General features: G+C 34.7%; 1 protein-coding gene across 2 annotated transcripts in view; it reads right to left on the bottom strand.

The window, feature by feature from the left end:
* Positions 1-17,507, bottom strand: part of LOC116346806 (limbic system-associated membrane protein) — a 323,959-nt gene that overhangs the window by 29,329 nt on the left and 277,123 nt on the right. For both annotated transcript variants that reach the window (XM_031777028.1, XM_031777027.1), the window contains exon 9: positions 5,639-5,736. In XM_031777028.1, the coding sequence (XP_031632888.1) occupies positions 5,639-5,736 (98 nt within the window). The remainder of the gene's footprint in view (positions 1-5,638; positions 5,737-17,507) is intronic.

Raw genomic sequence — 17,507 nt, forward strand, 5'->3', positions numbered from 1 at the left:
ACGAAATAAACGGAGAGAGAGAGAGAGAGAGAAAGAGAGAGAGAAAACTGAAAGGAAAATCAATGTCAACGCTTTTCACTTTTGACATGGTTTGAAAATATTATTCATTCAATTTCAATGCTGCATTTGTATGAAATGAGCCTTAAACGGAAGACATCAGTTGTTCATTTTGTTCAATCATTTCAATTAAATGTATGCAAACATTGACTGACAAGGCGCTAATGAATCTATTTTATTTATTTCAAATTTCGAAAAGAATATGGACTTGGTTAAATAATCAAACGTCAACTGAATTCTAATTCATCTTTGTCTCCATGTTTGCAATAGTAATAAAAATACGAACAATAGAAAATTTTCTGAATGTTTTTTTATGTGTTTTTTTCACAAATGTTAATTTAAATAAAATATAATGTCCAAATTAGGAAACAAAGACAGACAAAACCGCAACACGAAATTATGCAACTCTGTTGTAAACAGAATTATCCAAATCAAATCGTTTTTCTATTTGAATTGCTGCAGTGAAAACCCCTAGCTACGATTTCATTTCAAATGATAGTGTGACCGATCGGTTTTTTTCGGTATAAATTTGTTGCTATCCAACGATTCATTTGTGAATCAGAACAATACCCGAAGCAAATAATGAGCTTAATTTGATGTTGTGGGCTTTTTTTTATCGGTATAGTTATGTAGTTAATTGTGGTTTTCTCTTCGAATAATAACTTTTTTTATAAATAGTCTGTTCATATACTATATTAAACCCGTTTCAATTAGCTATGCCGAAGAAAAAAAAACTTGATGGTTTTTTTATATATGTTATATTTTCGGTCAACTAGGCTATTTTCTGTCTCATATGAATAAAAGAAATGTTGAATATGTGCATGATAAATGAATTTGTCCATTGGCTTTTGATTGAGGTTTTTCGTTCCAAAGCAATCTGTCAATTAAATGAAACAAAAAAAAGAGAAACATTGATTCCATTTCAAATGGCATTTTGTGTAGACACACATTCAGAGAAATTCTTTAATTTAAACACCAAAAAAATGGAGCGACTAGACTTGCATCGGTGAAAATGTGTTTTTTTGTTGTATTTTTCATGTCACAACAATTCCCGCCAGAATCTCAGAGCACAGAAGGTGTAATATAACGATGGAAAGGTGTATGTGTACAAATCGATGGCTGCACACCAGTACAATATACAGATTTTTCGGATGAAAAAAACCTGAAATGAAATTTTGCTGTGCCCAGGTCTATGGGTGTGTGTAGTGCAAAAATCAACTTCTGCATCACTGACCACCGACACAGTATACTCATTTGAATCGTCCAATTGCAGCGAATATTTCAAAATGGAAATCTGGCTTTAAGCCAGATGAACCGAAATTGTAATAGCATCGCTTAAGATATGGAAAACTAAGATCTTCGATGAACATGTTTAAAGCAACAGAACAAAACGTAAAATAAACATTTTTGATGCGATTTCATAACATGAACAAATTGTGTTATTTGAGCCAGCAGCAAAATCGATTGATTTTATCATCAGTATATAAAATTGACCAGGAAATGCATCAATATCAACTCGATGGATATAAAATCAAACCAATGTAGAAAAAAAAACAGGGTAAAAACGCAAATCCAATGCGTTTACGTAGTGTGTGGTGCAACGATCAGTTGTGTGTTGGCATTTTAATACACACACACACAAATAAAAATATAATTCAATTTTGTGTTAATACAGTTCGATCGATCAATTCGGACCGGAGCAATGGGGGTTAAGTTTCAAGCCCCTAATGATACTTAGATGGGTATCTGTGTGCTTCGTAAATATTTGCAACGAAATGGATTTATGGTTAGTCAGTTCATTCGTTTGGATAGAGTAATCGCATCATTTTTTCTCTGTCTCAATTTCTAGATTTTTCTTCTTCTGCTGGCTCGTTCGTTTTTCAAGTGCTTCAATTGCAATTGTGTATTTTATGCAAGAAACCAATTCGATGGATATGTGTGTCCCTTCTCCCTCTCTCTCTCTCACTCGCTTTTTTACTCGATTACGTGCTGTGTTGTGTGTGCCATTGCATTGTGCAGTATATTTCATGCCATTCCACTGTGAGAGTGACAAGCGTTTGCATCGCTCTGAATATTCCCAATTGGATTTAGTTGTAGGTCGAAAGGTCAAATATAATAAATGTTTGAACAAAACTGTTGTAGCCAACCGAGTCCATCTTGACGATCTATTCCATGTGTTGGTGTATTTTCTGTTCATCTGTGTCTCTTTCTATCTTTCTCGTTGGTGTGTCCCTTGCTCTATGTCCAAATCGGATGCATGCATATTGCGATACAATGAAATCCTGTTTCGATACAATGTTCAAAGTTTGACCGAATCTACCCAAACATACGATGTAGCACATTAAATGTATGTTCGAAACAAAGACACACACAAAAAAAAGAGAATCTCTTCGATTCACACATAAAATAAACGAGATTATATATTCATTTTCTCTGTATCTCAACGGTCTTTTTCTCGATTTTTCTCTGCTCCTTTTTTTGCTCCTTCTAATAATACGGTTTTTATTCGAGATCGCTCACAGTTTTATTTGAATTGTTAAGGCACCAATAACATGTACATCTCAGTTCTTTTTGGTCGTTATTTAAAGTGGATATTCTCTCTTTTTCACTATCATTCTCTTCTTGTCTTTTGCTGTTGCTTCTCTCCTACCTTATTATTTATTCGTTTGAAACACAAGTAGTCCATTGTTTCTACCGTGATGAAGTCATATTATGGTTGAGTTTATAACATCAATGCTTGGAATTATCTTATCAACATGACAATTTTGAAAATTTTCTAAACACTTTAAAGGCAATGTTTACCTCAACTCCAATCCTGACCTATTTTATATTCTCATTAAATTGTACGGCGTATACAATGTTTAGCATCACTTCTCTTTTTCACTCTTCATGCTCTAAACTCAATAAAACCAAATGGTATTTGAAAAATTGGGCTAATTTAGTGCTACAAACAATCAATTTGGTCAACCGGATCACCGACAAATACTGGACCGAAAGCTTATTTATAAATATACTTTTGCACAGTGCTAATGTATCATGAACGTTGGCATGTAAGACACACAGAGAGGGGATATTATGCGGTCATTATGGCTTAAAACTCATTAAACTCTGTCGGTGTCGTCTTATTTCTCTCTCATTCGGTCTCTTCATATTTTTAATTTTCTTGATTTATTCATAACTCGACAATTTTCACTTCTACTTATTATTATTCATATTACAAGAACATGGAAATTACATTCGTTAGCCGCTAACGAACGGTTTACGTCAGAAATCTATTTGCATGCCACGCTCTGCTCGCACTCCATTTAAAGTAATGTATTGGGTTTCGAACACGCAGATGTGCTGCCACCTGGTATCTCAAAGTTAAGCTGCTATAACGCACATGCTTCTTGCAAATGAAGAAGAAGAGGAAAGCAATGTCTTTACGTAGGGTTGAACTTATAAATGTCAGAGAGCAGCACAACTGCAGTGTTCAAAGTGCGATTGCACTTCGTTGCATGCAATTTCAAAAAGCTTTGGCATCCGCTTTGCAAAAATAAGTTGAAATGTTTTTTTTTAATACGTTACAATTTAGCAAAGTTAGTTGTGCATGTTTGTCCTGTTTGTGATATGTTTCACTTTAAAAGATTTCAAATTGCAGTGAAGACACAATTTGCGTTCATGTCTTTACATGAATGAAATATAATCAAATGAATTAAACACAGAATGTCCAAAAGTTTGCTATTTTATATGTGCTTGAGTCATACCATAAATTGGTTTGTGATGTTTTGCATACAAAAGTGGAAAGAATAATTTTCAAATGCTCTCACACTTGTCGTTCTATTCCATCAATTTTGGTTTATTGTCACTTCGATATTCTGTCTCTCTGTTATTTCAAATCTATTTTAAACACTTGCTGAAACCCCAAAAATGTCTCTATTTTCATTGGAAACTTAGGCATTTTGTAACAAAATCTGCTACAATGTCTTGATAAAAGAAGTGCATTTTTTATAGCACATGTTATGCAGCATACACATATGCTCATTTGCTGTCCATAAAAAGAAAATCGATACACAAATGTGAGACACAAAATTGATGTATTCATACAAAAAAGTAGAATTCGTTCGTTACTTTGTTTGAAACGGTCAATTATTTGAAGAAATGATTTAGTTTCCAGTGATAAAGCACAGCAGATGATCATGTATTAACAACAAAGAGATATTCTCCACCTAGTTTAATATCTATGCACATGTGGAAAGTTTGAACGAATGTTTAGAATGAATCGGTGTGTTAATAACTAAGAATATTATTACTCTAAAAACCCATAAGCGCTTATCAAAATAGGCTTGTCGGGATTTTGGTCCTTTCTGTGGAATTTTGTGGATTTTCGCATCAAAAGCTCAAATTTTCGATGTGAAAATCTACAAAAATTTCCAATTTCGTGGATAAAAAATGCCAAAGAAGACCAAAATCCGATATCAAAATTTGCTTGTAGCATAAAGCACTAAATGTATGTGCATCAAAATGATTTTGTTTCAATTTCAATAATCTATCAATTAGCTGTAATCGCCTTAAAATATTACGTAAATGCAGAGAACTGATTTGAATGAATCACATATCAAGTAAATATGTATCTAAATTTTAATACTACTCATATGAGCCATTTGGAATGTGATTAGTGTTCATTCACAGTGAAATTTGGATTTAAATGTGTTCTTTTTCAACTAGTGATAATTGAGCATCAATTGAATTTGAATCATATCCAAATTGTTCATATTGCCGCTCTCATCACAAGAACCATTCAAATACGATTTATATTTGCGCATCAAAAAATGTCATTTTCAAAATCAAAAATTGATCATCATATGTGACATCATTTGCATGAACACGGTATCTTTTCGGTATCGAATAATCGTTCCATGGCTTCATATTTCATTATGTTTTGAATTGACCTTACTTTTGTGGGCGCGAACAAAAGACTGTCTGCATTAGATTTGAAGAGCGTTTATGAATTGATTTGCACATACACAAAATGTCGACATTTGAATCGGAAAATGTTGTGGGTGAATAGAAAGATTCACTATATGAACATAACCGACAGCCGGCGTTCTAATGTGGTGTGATATTTGGAATTGCATCAAAATAATTCATCGTTACATAAATGATTCGGGATTTTGTTGTCCCCTTGTCATTTTCACTCTCTAATCATTTTCTGTCTGTTGACTATAGTTCGCTTTTTTGTGTGTGTATGCTGTGTTTGCCGAACGGCGAAGGTCTGTGTGTGTACCCACATCATACATATACGCCATGCCATATTTCTGATTGTAAATTTAACATTCTTGGACTTGAAATTTTGCTTATGCATTTAGTTTTCTGTAAGTGATTGCCAACTTCTTCTTCTCTCCGCCCTTGTGCGATGATGGTAAAAACGACACACCAAATGGGCCACCCAAATGGTTGCGAAAAGGATGAGAAAAACATGTTGGATGTTCATATGCAGACATAAAATCGAGTCTGAATCTCTTTCAATACTGCTGAGTTGTTGTATGCCATGCAAATTGCAAACTATAACATAAAATGTGACATTCATGTGTATACTTACATCTGGTTGTGCTTCTCCATGCACGATGCAAACTAGCAAAGCTTCCTGATCTTCGCCGGAGAATACGACTGGAGTTTCGACCGTTATTTCAGGTGGATCTAGATTGTAAAATAAGATAAAAAGAGAAAGAATATCGTATTTACAACAACAATAAAAAAAATCAACAACGAAGATGAAACAAAACGAACAGAATAATAACAACCATGATTATTTATTTATACACAAAATTCATAGAAGCATACACACATACACACATGCATTACGTCTTATAAAACAACACATATCCACAACATACCGACATTGAAAATTGAATATAGCCAACGATAGAAAATCTTTAATCGCATTGTAGAATAACTGGATTGAGCAATTGAGCAATAACATCTCGAAAGCACTGAGAATAGAAAAGCGTTTGTGTGTGTGTGTGTGTCCTTACATCTACATATATTTCGATTTATCGCATTAAATCGCGTACAAAGATTCGCATTGTCGCACTTTCCTTCTCTCTGTATGACTCAAACTGAGAATATTCAAGCAATGATTCACACAAGAACAGCAGTAACAGACTACACAAACTGTCTGCTGTGTATAACCCACGACCATACACAAATACGAACAATTTCTCCCATAAAATATCCGTCGTTATGTGTGTGTGTTGTAGTCTGCATGTCAGCAAAGAGACACAATTTGCATTTTAAATTTTTCCAGACCTGAAAATTTATTTTAATCGCAGAGATGTTTCTTCCGTTGTAGACTGTTCCTGTATGTTCCTCCTTTTGCCATTTTCATATCTTTCATTTCGTATTAATGCATGAATATTCTTTGCAACGCCTGCGAACAAGAAAAAAAAATAGACGAGAGAGTCATTACACTAGATTTGTGTCCTAGTGTCGTCCGAATTGAGTTTGGTGTGTGCGTTGGCGCAAGCAAATGAACAGTCAAACGATGGCAAAAGGAAGTGAAAGGGAAACAGAAGATGTAAATGTCCAAACGTAAAGAGATTCGTAGACAGCAGACAGTTTCGCGTCAAATGGAATGAATAACAAAATATCACGTGTTTATGCGAATTGGTTTCCGTTGTTTACTCAATTCCGGTGCCTTGAATTGTGTCGACCGTAGGTTTTTATCGTCTTCCTTGTTGATGTGACAGTGAAATTGCTACGATCAATTTGGATTGAGGCGGAGAGAAATTGGTCGAACAACAGCAAAAGTGAGTGTGAGAAAGAAACACTGCCTCATTGCCATATATAAATTACGTTTTGGCTTCGGTTTCGAACTTCGTTCAACTGATCTTATCTTGCGAGATGAGTGTTTTCGCAACAATGCGTCAATGCCAATTTACATTGAAATAACGCAAAATTAAGACGATCCGAAAGTGAGCATGGGAAGGAAAGAGAGAGCGAAAGGGAAAGAGGGAGTTTGTGTGTCTGGTTCATTAGTGTCATTTCCCATGGTTCACATTATATACTCTCTCGATATAAGGCATTTTATGTCACTTTTCATATTGTCTTCATTGTCGTATGCATTTTCGCACTCAATTACCAATATGTCCATTTTCAATCCAGCCAAAAAATCGTACACAAGTCTATATCACATTGAAGCGAGGGTATCTGATTTTTATTCACTTAGCATTGTGTCTAACGACACAGTGATTAGAAATCAGATTAGCAACAAGCGATTCAAATGAACCAATTTAGAAGTTTTGTCACTTTTGGTGAATGGAACGGGGAATAAACGGGTGATGTACACACACACACAAACAATGAGTCACACCCGCACACAGAAGAGCATATGTAATAAGAGAAACTTTTATTTTCATTGATAACAAGAGAAATGACAGCATTATTACAAAGCTGGAAGAATAGATGAATAAAAAAAATGAATGCCATACTAGAAAAATGGTACTCATTTTATGGAAACGTTTGAAAGTGAGATGAATTCATTGTATTTAGCATGTTTGCAACGATAGAGTAGTAGGCAATATGGATTTTTCGTTTCATTCACTAATGGCACGCTCATGACTTGATATTGTAATCTATTGCGAGCAATCTTTGCCACTTTAGGCAAACGTGTATGAGTGAATGAACCATAAGCATCTGGATTCGTTTGACTCACTCTCTTTCTCTTTTTTTTTTCTATGTGTAAGTTTCGTTTTACACATTCTATCCCATTCAGACTTTCCGATCTCTTTCTTCAAAATTTTTTTTTGGCATGTGTGTTAGTATGTTTGATGATAATGTAGCCATGACACAAAGGAATATTTAATATCTATTCCTACAGCCAAATTATACATTAATACATCATAAAAATTGGATTTGTGCTTTTGTAACAAGATATTGAATATCGTGTGCCTGAGAACAAAAAGACATACAGTGAGAGTGTAAAAAAGAAATAGAAGCGATTGAGCGTTTAGATTGTGCATATACACTTTCGACATCGTGTCTGAAATCAGGCGGAATTTTAAGGACGTTTCCAATATTTGAGACTTTGAAAATAGAGATATTTTCTAACATTGTCTATGTTCTGGCATTCGGGTGTGTTTTTTTCTCTCTCCTGTGCAACGCTCGTAATTCTCTGCACGATAATATCACTATTTGAGTTCGCTTTTTTTCATTTTCTTTCTTTTATAGCAATGCTCAACATTCTGATTATATTTCAAATGTATAGCGATTTCGCTAAAGAGTTTTCATCGTTTATGAACGCACTCACACATGTACGATTTGCAACCGGGAAGAATGCGCGTCAAAGAAACGATAAAAAAAATAAGAGAGAAAAGAACGAATAAGAAGAAAATGAACCAAACCGAAGCAACCGACGAATGAATGAATGAACAAATAGAAGAACTCTCGACATAGATACAACGGTTATTTGGTTCGTTCTCTTGTTCTGTGCACAATCGAGCTACTATTATTCGTATTTTACATTGAAAAGCTTTTCACGTACAAACGTTTTCCTTCAGCTCAATTTTGAATTTAATACTTTATCTTTTATAAATTCTTGGTTATTATTTTGCATTTCTTCAATCTTTTATTCTTCCCTCTTTTTTCTTTGCTCTCTGTCGCTCTCTTTTCGCTTCTCTTCACTTCCGCTTCACTACCACTTCTTCCATTCTTTGTTTTCTGCTTTCTTTCATCATTTGAGCCAATGTTCCTTGTTTTACATTTATGATTCAGATGGTCTCTTTTCTTTTTGAATTAGTTCGGTTCAGGTGAATTTGATATGATCGACTGTGTGTTTGTAGGGGCGCGCACAAGCGATTGTTTTCTCTACGTGGGAAATCATTTTCTTTTCACAAATGGTTTGGTTGAACGGCCCAAATTGGCACCGCCAATTTGCAACGGAGAAAAAAAAACCTTAATAGATTTCTCGATTTTAAATCACAAAATAATCGATCCGATGGGAATGAGATGATGATGAAAAATGCTATCAAGTGAAAGAAAGATGTGTGTGTGTGTGTGATTGCCAATTGAATCAGTGCCTATTCACATTCCATTTGTTTTATCTCTCGGATGAGCTCAAATGGTGCAACCATTGGTGGTTGGTACTAATTTTCAATGCGCGAATAAAATACAAAATGAAAGTTTCCCATTTGTATTCATTAACTTGCAGTCGAATAAGTCAAATTTGATTAAATTTATGAACACAATTGCACAAGTAAGTGATTTAAATGGCCGGATTTTACACTTTCTTCTGTAAAACTTTTGCATTGCACAAATGTAACAAACGAAATGAAAACGAAACGACGCGTTGCATCTGAAAATTGTGCCCGTGAGTTAGTAAGTAGATATTCAAAAAATCAAGTTTTCTTTCACTTTTTTCTCAGTCTCTGTCTCACTCTAGCTCTTCCTTTTTCTCGTATTCGTGTAACACTAGTCACTATTACTGAAAAACACTGCAATACGGCGACTTTTTCCTTAATTCAAACAGAATTTTCTGCATTAAATATTAATCTGGGCATGTGGTTTTAATGAAAAATTATGTAAGAGAAAAACTTTGGAGCGCTTTTTTTTGTTTCTTCGTTGAAATTGTAGCTAAAGAATATGGTAAACGGAAAAAAGTTCACACAGAAAAAGCACCGGACGTGCTAGTGCAGAGCTTGATAATTAACAGCTCTTAGGAAAGTTTTGTCGGTTTACATGTATGTGAGAGAAAAGAGAGCGAGAGAGAGAGAGAGCTATCGAGTGGCGATTATTTGTTAGACCCAAGCTATTATTCGCAACTTATTAAACAGAAAGTTATAGTCAATGAAAGACTTTGTTTGTTTTTTTTTTCTAGCCTTTATAAAGTAAACAAGTAAACCAATTTTAATTTTTCACATAAGAATCCTTGTTGCTTTCAACGACCAAAAACGATAACAACAACAAAAAATCTAATTTGTTTGCAGTAAATAGGAGAAAAAAAAAGTTTTAACCGAGGGAATATTTCCTGTTAGTCAAAATATAATTGTGTTTGGTTTAAATTGTGCAACTTCATTTGATTTAATTTGAATCTAAATTCATTTCGTATTTCGTTCAAACAAATTGGACAAACAAAAGAAAAACGAACAAATATTAACGTACGAAAAAAAGTCGCGGTGAAATTGTCGCCTGTTCCGGTAATATATATTGTGAAATAGGAAGGGAAAATATTTGACCAAAAATCATACAGATGAAAAACTATGAATAGAGACAATTTGGCGGATATACATGGCCCTCAATTTACATGGTATGACAGCATGAAATGATGCCGGCTCTCAAACTCACATATTCCTCCGCAATGCATATCAAAACAAGTTTTCTGTAATTTTGCGCGTGTGCTCGTTTTATATTATTTTATTTTTTTGCGAGTGACAATCTTTCTCTCGTTCGCTTGCCGTGTATGTGGTTATTGCTGACTTTTTTTTTATCTTTCTATGTATGTTCATTTCAAAGTTAATTGGAAAAATTTCATATTCTAATCTAATAACATGTCTATAATCACATTGGCACATCAGCCAGCACCATTTTTATTCATACCGTCTGCTCACGGCGCATACATTGTATACACGGTACACATGCATTTGGAGCAAGCACATGACAAAACCCTTAAAAAAACAACATTATATGTGTGTATACTATATCACGGCGTCACAGCAGGATATCGTAAAATACCTAATCTTGTACATCATATGTCGGCGCAAATGTCAAATATTTTATCGCAATCGTTTCACTGTCGCTTGATGCCATTGCTGTCACCGTGATACGAACAAAACAAAGTACACAAAATCATCGCCATCATCGTCATCGTCGTGCTGCTTGCGAGTGTACTTGATGCTAAAGTGAAAAATCGTGCTATCGCACGCCTTTAGACGACAGAACCAAAGTGAGAAAATGGTTAAATTAAACAAGAAACGAAACGCAGCAACCAATTCAAGTGTTGTTCGAGTTCAAAAGTATGTAGAAAATGAATGAAAATGCCAAGTCTCAGAGAGAGAGGGAAAGAGAGATGATTTCTTCGCAGCAGATGCTAGACTGAATGAATAATCCGTGTTCTAAATGGACTTAAATCGACGATCTTGCCGGAGATTCGCTTTAGAGTGATTTTTCTGCATTTCGAGTCCAGTCCAAGTCGAACACTGGAAGGCCTCAATTCTGACACTTTCGATGCCGTGCGAATACATCAGAAGCTAAACACCACCATCACGATCTGACTCGAGCCAAACACATCAATACTTGCACACACACAGTGGTTGTAAGATTGAAGCTAACTTTGATTCAAAAATAAAATATTCAGTACGATATAATAAATGGAAACGAATCCAAAGGAATGTTTCTTCTGTCCGTGATGCCTCATGTTCATGTTGGCATATGTTGATGAACAATTTGGATAAGCATAAAACGGCCTGTTTATACAAACACACATGATTTTGTGTCGAAACTAAAAACGCAAAATGTACGACGAATAATGTTCGCCTCTGCAAGCATCAAAGGAGATAGCAAACAAATTGACAAATACATACGTGCAAATAAAGGAGAAACGGGGCCAACGAAATAAACGAATAAAAATCACCGAATCAGCACAGACATATCTTGATTGCAAAAATGTGATCGCAAACAAAATAGCGTAACATTCGGTGTGGATTGGGAAAACATTTTTAATGAGATAATTTTTCTTTTAACATCGTCATATAAAAAGCTATTATTAGTTTTCGCAGCATTCCTGTGTTGATATTCTCCTCTTTGCCGCGCATAGAGCATCTTAAGCATCATTCTTTTATTTCGCAACATAAAAATATGTATATTTGCACTCCGTTTTTCTCTCTCTCTCTCTCTCGTCTATCTTCCCGAGATTCTTCCGCCACTTGCTGAACCAATCTCACTTCTTTTTTTTTGTATATGTTTCGTATTAATATTAAACGCTCTGTCACGCATATGTGAGCTGAAAGTAAATATATTTAACAACTCATACCGTTCACTTCATACGTGAGCTATTGGCTTATTTAGTGTTATTTTTTCCCTTCACTTTTTAGCATCACTGTATATCTTCCAAAGAAAATGAGCAAAGAGTGTGCGATGGCTGAGGCCACCGAAAGAAAAAAAAAATTGCAAAAAGCAACAACATCAGGCGAGAGAGAAAAAAAAAGCGACTGACAAAAATCAAACTCGCCGATAAAGGAAGGTAGTTTCGTTGGTTTCTTGTACAATGTCGTTGCCAGAAAGTGAAAAACGAACTCCGAAAAGATGTGAAAGCTTTACAATGTTAAAGTGACATGTAGCTCGCACATTGTGCATGAAAGTTAGAATATAAAAATGAAAAACATTTTTGAATCAGATATAATGGAAATCGCATCAAAAGAAGAAGTTGAATAAAAGAGCGCGAAGCAAAAACAGATCAAAAAAGAAGTGATGTCTATGGTATTAAAGTTTCAGTAGTGATGAAGAGATATTACACATGATGCAATGTTCTGTACATTTAACGCACTCAATCACCCATTTCAACTAAGTCAAAATATGTTGGAGTCCGATCTTCGGAGCGCTCGCATTCCTTTGTACACACGACAGTGTGAATTTGTGGAAATGTATTTGTGCATTTATAACATCCGTACAGCCACTTAAGGTTATAAGTTATGAGCTATAAGTTATGACTTGAAAATTACATATTACATATACATGCACACACACTCTTCTATCTGCGAAGAATAAAAAAATATATATAGAATAATGAAAAGTGGAACACTGAATGCCATTCTTAACATAATTCGAGGTGTACCGATAAGAAACTGCAGCCATAACAGTAACCAAGCAAGCCAAGATGATATGCCAATAAAAAGAATGTTTGTTCATTTCATTTCGCAGTTTCGTTGCTTGTATGCGTAAAAGTGCGTGTATGTGAATGCGTTTCGCAATAAGGCGGAACCACGTTGAAATGCCTAGCGTTTAATTCACATGTGCGGCATTGAAAATTACCAATATGCGTATGTATGGTTGCTAGTAAAGTATTTTGTAATAAACAATGTTTATGAGTAATTGAGATGAGTTTTTCATCATCATCATCATCATCATTGTTGTCGTCGACGTTGCCACAAAAGCAAAGTTTCGAAACGTACTCGCACACAGATAGAATATAATAAAAAAAGTTTTCGTTTCTTTTTTTTTGCTCTAACGCACATTCAATGTGAAGTCTATATATCGAGAAAGAAAGAAGAAAAAAAATGGTTTGTTGTCATCATTAAAAAGAGGCCTTAAAAAGTTTCGCACATTTAATAACAACGTCAGTCGATTGGGCCCATCAGCGTCGCTCAAACTGTACGTGTGTGTATGTGTGTGGTGGTTTGAATCGCTTCTGTCAAATGCTTGTGAGGACACATTTTGGAAAATTGTTTTCGCAATTTGAGGCTTCTTCTCTCTTCTTTTTCTTCCAATGTTCGTATGTCATTTAGCGAACGTGTATGTGTATGTGAATTTATCAATAAAATATTCGCACTCTAACTGTCACTGTCATTTTTTCGTTGTTGCTGGTGCTGTTGGCGGCGGCAATGTGGATTTGCTTTATATATTAATTGGATGGATATTTTTTTCTTTGCTTCGCCCTACTCTGTTCTTCATTTCTTACGATTTTGAACACAGCTCATTTTTTTTTCTTGTTCTGTGTGTTCACATGAACACAAATCGATTGAGTGTTTGACGATAATAATCTTCAGTTTCGTCTTTCTTTTTGTTTGTTTTTCAAATCATTGCTGTAAAATATATAAGCATGCAATTCGATGAAGCATCAGTGCTGGCAATAGCAGACATCTGTCACAGTTTAATGCTCTATCGCTTTCTAATCAAAAGTGGATTTCAAAATGTATATCACCGATGAAGCCACTGCTGATTTTTCGCTTAATACAAATTAACGACGTCAATGGAGAAAAAAAAAGAGAACAGGGAAAAAAGGCAATGAACAATTCCCCAGAAAATGAGCAGAAAAACAAAAAGAAGAAGCAAAAAAAAAAACGTGGATTGAAACAAATTGAACACGTTCATTATGGTCGAAGCAGGCTAATTGATGATGAGCTTTTACGTTTCGCTCCTTCGGTTTGCATGTATGTGTGTGTATGTTTATGTGGATAGCAAACGATTCTCGCAATTTACTGATGGTAATTTTGAATACACATTGCGTGCGTGTATAATTAAATTAAGTACAAAATAATTAGATCGAAAATGACAATTAGGAAAATCGACAAGAGGCAAGAATGAGAGCGACGCAGGCAGTGAGAGAGCGAGAGAGAAGCTGCTTCATTTAATAAATTGTTTCAATCAATTGAAATATGAAGTTGTGTTTGTTGCCAAAAAGTGTTGATTTTATATAATTACATCATTAAATGTAAGAAAGAAGACGAAAGCCATAAGTGATTAACGCTAACGCTGCCATTATCATTCAACTCAATATTATCGTGTGGCCACTTCGTAAATTTGATGCGTTCGCCATTGCAGCCGATTTTCCAAAGAAAAAAGGAGACACAAAGTTTGTGCATTTCAAAATGTGCTCAATGGCTTTAGAGAGATTTAAACAAAAAAAATTGTGTGCCGGAGCTTGCGTAGAGAAAGTGAAGCCAAAAAGTTAACTAAATGAAATTTTCAAAGTTTACCAAGATACATACAATGATTTTTGGATAGGATAGATTCGTAAGATCTACGCAAGATCCGGATCCAAGCGTGCTTACGTAGCCGCACGATACATACATTCGTTATTCCGTATTGCTATAGCATATATATATGCATCATGCGGCATCGTGCGCACGTTACGAATCTATCCTATCCAAAAATCATTGTATGTCAAGATACCATTATTGGATGCGGACTGCAGAGGCTTTGTTTCAATGTTCGGGAAAAGTGTTTTCTTCTCGCTTTCTGACAAAAGTCTCTTAATGAGAAATTGTTGACTTCGATAATGACCACCATTTGCGAAGCAAACACTTACACAAAATGCTCTTGATGTAGGCTGCGAATCTTTTGATTTTTGGTCAGTAAATTGCATTGAAACAAAGCGGCAAATATTCAACCAATTGCAATATAGACGTCTTCATTAGATCTAATTAACTTACTTCATACATATATGTATTGTTACGTGAGTTAGCTTTTTCAACTACTGTTTCGAATGCGCCCCATTTACTTCCGAGAGAAAAACATGCAAATTTAATGGATATTTTTTTCTTCACTTCTGTTACTACACACTTTAAGTGACCGTTCTATATTCGAATCTAAATTGCTTTGAAGATGCTGTTTTGTTGTTGTTGGTTTTCATTTCGTTGAATATCATTACATCGAGTTCGCTTTGTTTCAAGCATTTTTATTAAACAAAAATAGAAATAAAGACAACAATCAGCCAACAAGTTAAATTTTCTTTTATCGCACAATTGATGCATTCACAGTTAAAGGACCATTTTCCCTGTTCTGATGGATAAATGGCCATCACGCTCGAGCTTATCAATTTTTATTACAATCGCGGGCAAGACTTCAAAAAGGAAATAGATCTGCATTTCTTAGCATCTCATTTGGAAAGGACAAAATTGTATTACACTGTACACCACTGGCTGGTGTATACTGTATATCGATCGACATGTATTTTTTTCATGCGTATTTTCAATTTTCTGGCCACTGCTATGAGATCTAAAATCCATTAATCGTCAACACATGCACAGCGAAATGCTTAATTGTATGGCCACGGTAATTATCATGATAAAGTGTTGTTACGTTACAACGGTAATAAAAGCTGAAAAATGACGAGAGAAAAAAAAATGTTGCGCTTGTACCATGGAGCCGAGTCACTTCTGCCTCAGTCCATATAGTTGTTGTTCCTCTCTTGTTTCTTTTTCGCTTATTTTAAATTAAACAACTGTAATAGATTATTTTACGGAATCAGCGAGCTTGTGAATAGAAAAACGCCGCAGGCTATTTAATTTTCCGAAGAAAGCATAATATTTTTTCTTTCTTTTATTTTTTGGTTTGTTTGTTTTTGTCGATGCGTTGCGTTATTATGCGGCGCTTAAATATTGTATTTTTCGTTTCATGACTTGAAATTTATATGAAGTGAACCATACATATACCCTTGCCCATGTTATTGCTTTGTGTTTTTCACACAAAAGCCGAGCATAAGAAAAGTCGAGAGAGCGAGAGAAAAGGGAGATTATGACGAGCGATGTCTACGACACGAGAGTGTTTGTTTGTTTATGTATGTGTGTGTATGTTAGCACCAGAGATGAAATGGTACTCAGCAAAGAAACTTGAAAAAAAAATCGCATGTCAAGTCAAAGCGACAATGTTGAATCACCATTTTCATTTTGCCATTATGTAATAATACACATTTTTAAAATTTTATTTTCACGTTATTTCAGTATAACGTTAGTTTATTGTTCCGCGTGCGCTTTCATTTTGGACGCTGTGTGTTTTCTTTGAAGAAGAACAAAAAAAACGCACACACACATATTCTTTTTATTGCATTTCTCTGTTTTCCCCAATCTCGCGTACTACAAGCACTGTCCATTGTTTAGTCAATCCCACACATAAATGCCGCATACGCGAATGAGCTTTCCATAGCTTTGGGTCATTTCACAAAAGATTATCGTTATTTTTCGCATTTCTTCTTTCACTTGTGCTGTCGTCGCCGCTACTGCTGCCATTTATTTTAAAGAATGACTAATGCCTTAACAATCGGGAATATGAAAAGTCATTTCAAATATCTCCGTTTTTTTCACCCAAAATCCTTCGTTGTGTTTTTAGATATGCCTAGTATATTTTCACTTGATGACAAAAATATCAAATCAAATGTGTTGCGAGCAATCCTTCTATTCAAATAGTTTTTCATTTGGTAGTATTACTCTTTTTTTTTAACTTCACTAGTGAAACAATGGAACTGAGATGTTTGGCGTCACACATAATAACATAATCAAAGGAAAATGTGGCCATTAATAGAAGTAATTCTATTCATTGTTACATTTTTTTTTTGTATAAATCATCTATCGTTTAATTTTTAGCTTGAATAAATCGGATGGCACTTTTTTTATGAATAAATAAATTGAATATCTATTTTATAAAGCCAATAAAAATGCGAACAAAATGTGTAATATTCAATGGTTATGAGAAAATTAATTTTAATTGCTGTTTTTGGAGAGCCGAAAAAAAAACTCGAGAAAAAGATCGAGTGAGTGAAAGTGACAAAAACAAGAGAAGTGATTCATCAACATAGAACTTAGTTGGCATCATGAAAATTCGAAATGGGAATTGTACAAAATGACAGTGGAATTTAGCGTTGACCTTCTTTGTCCTTGGACTTTGTTTGGATTCGGTCATTGTTGACGATTAACAAAGGGCGAATGCAATATCTAAACCATCTCTTTATAATGTCATCTTTTATAACTCAAAAGTTTTTTTTT

Source organism: Contarinia nasturtii, unplaced genomic scaffold (assembly GCF_009176525.2).
Source record: "Contarinia nasturtii isolate CC-2019 unplaced genomic scaffold, AAFC_CNas_1.1 Cnas_scaffold_1699, whole genome shotgun sequence".
Classification (NCBI taxonomy): Eukaryota; Metazoa; Arthropoda; class Insecta; order Diptera; family Cecidomyiidae; genus Contarinia; species Contarinia nasturtii.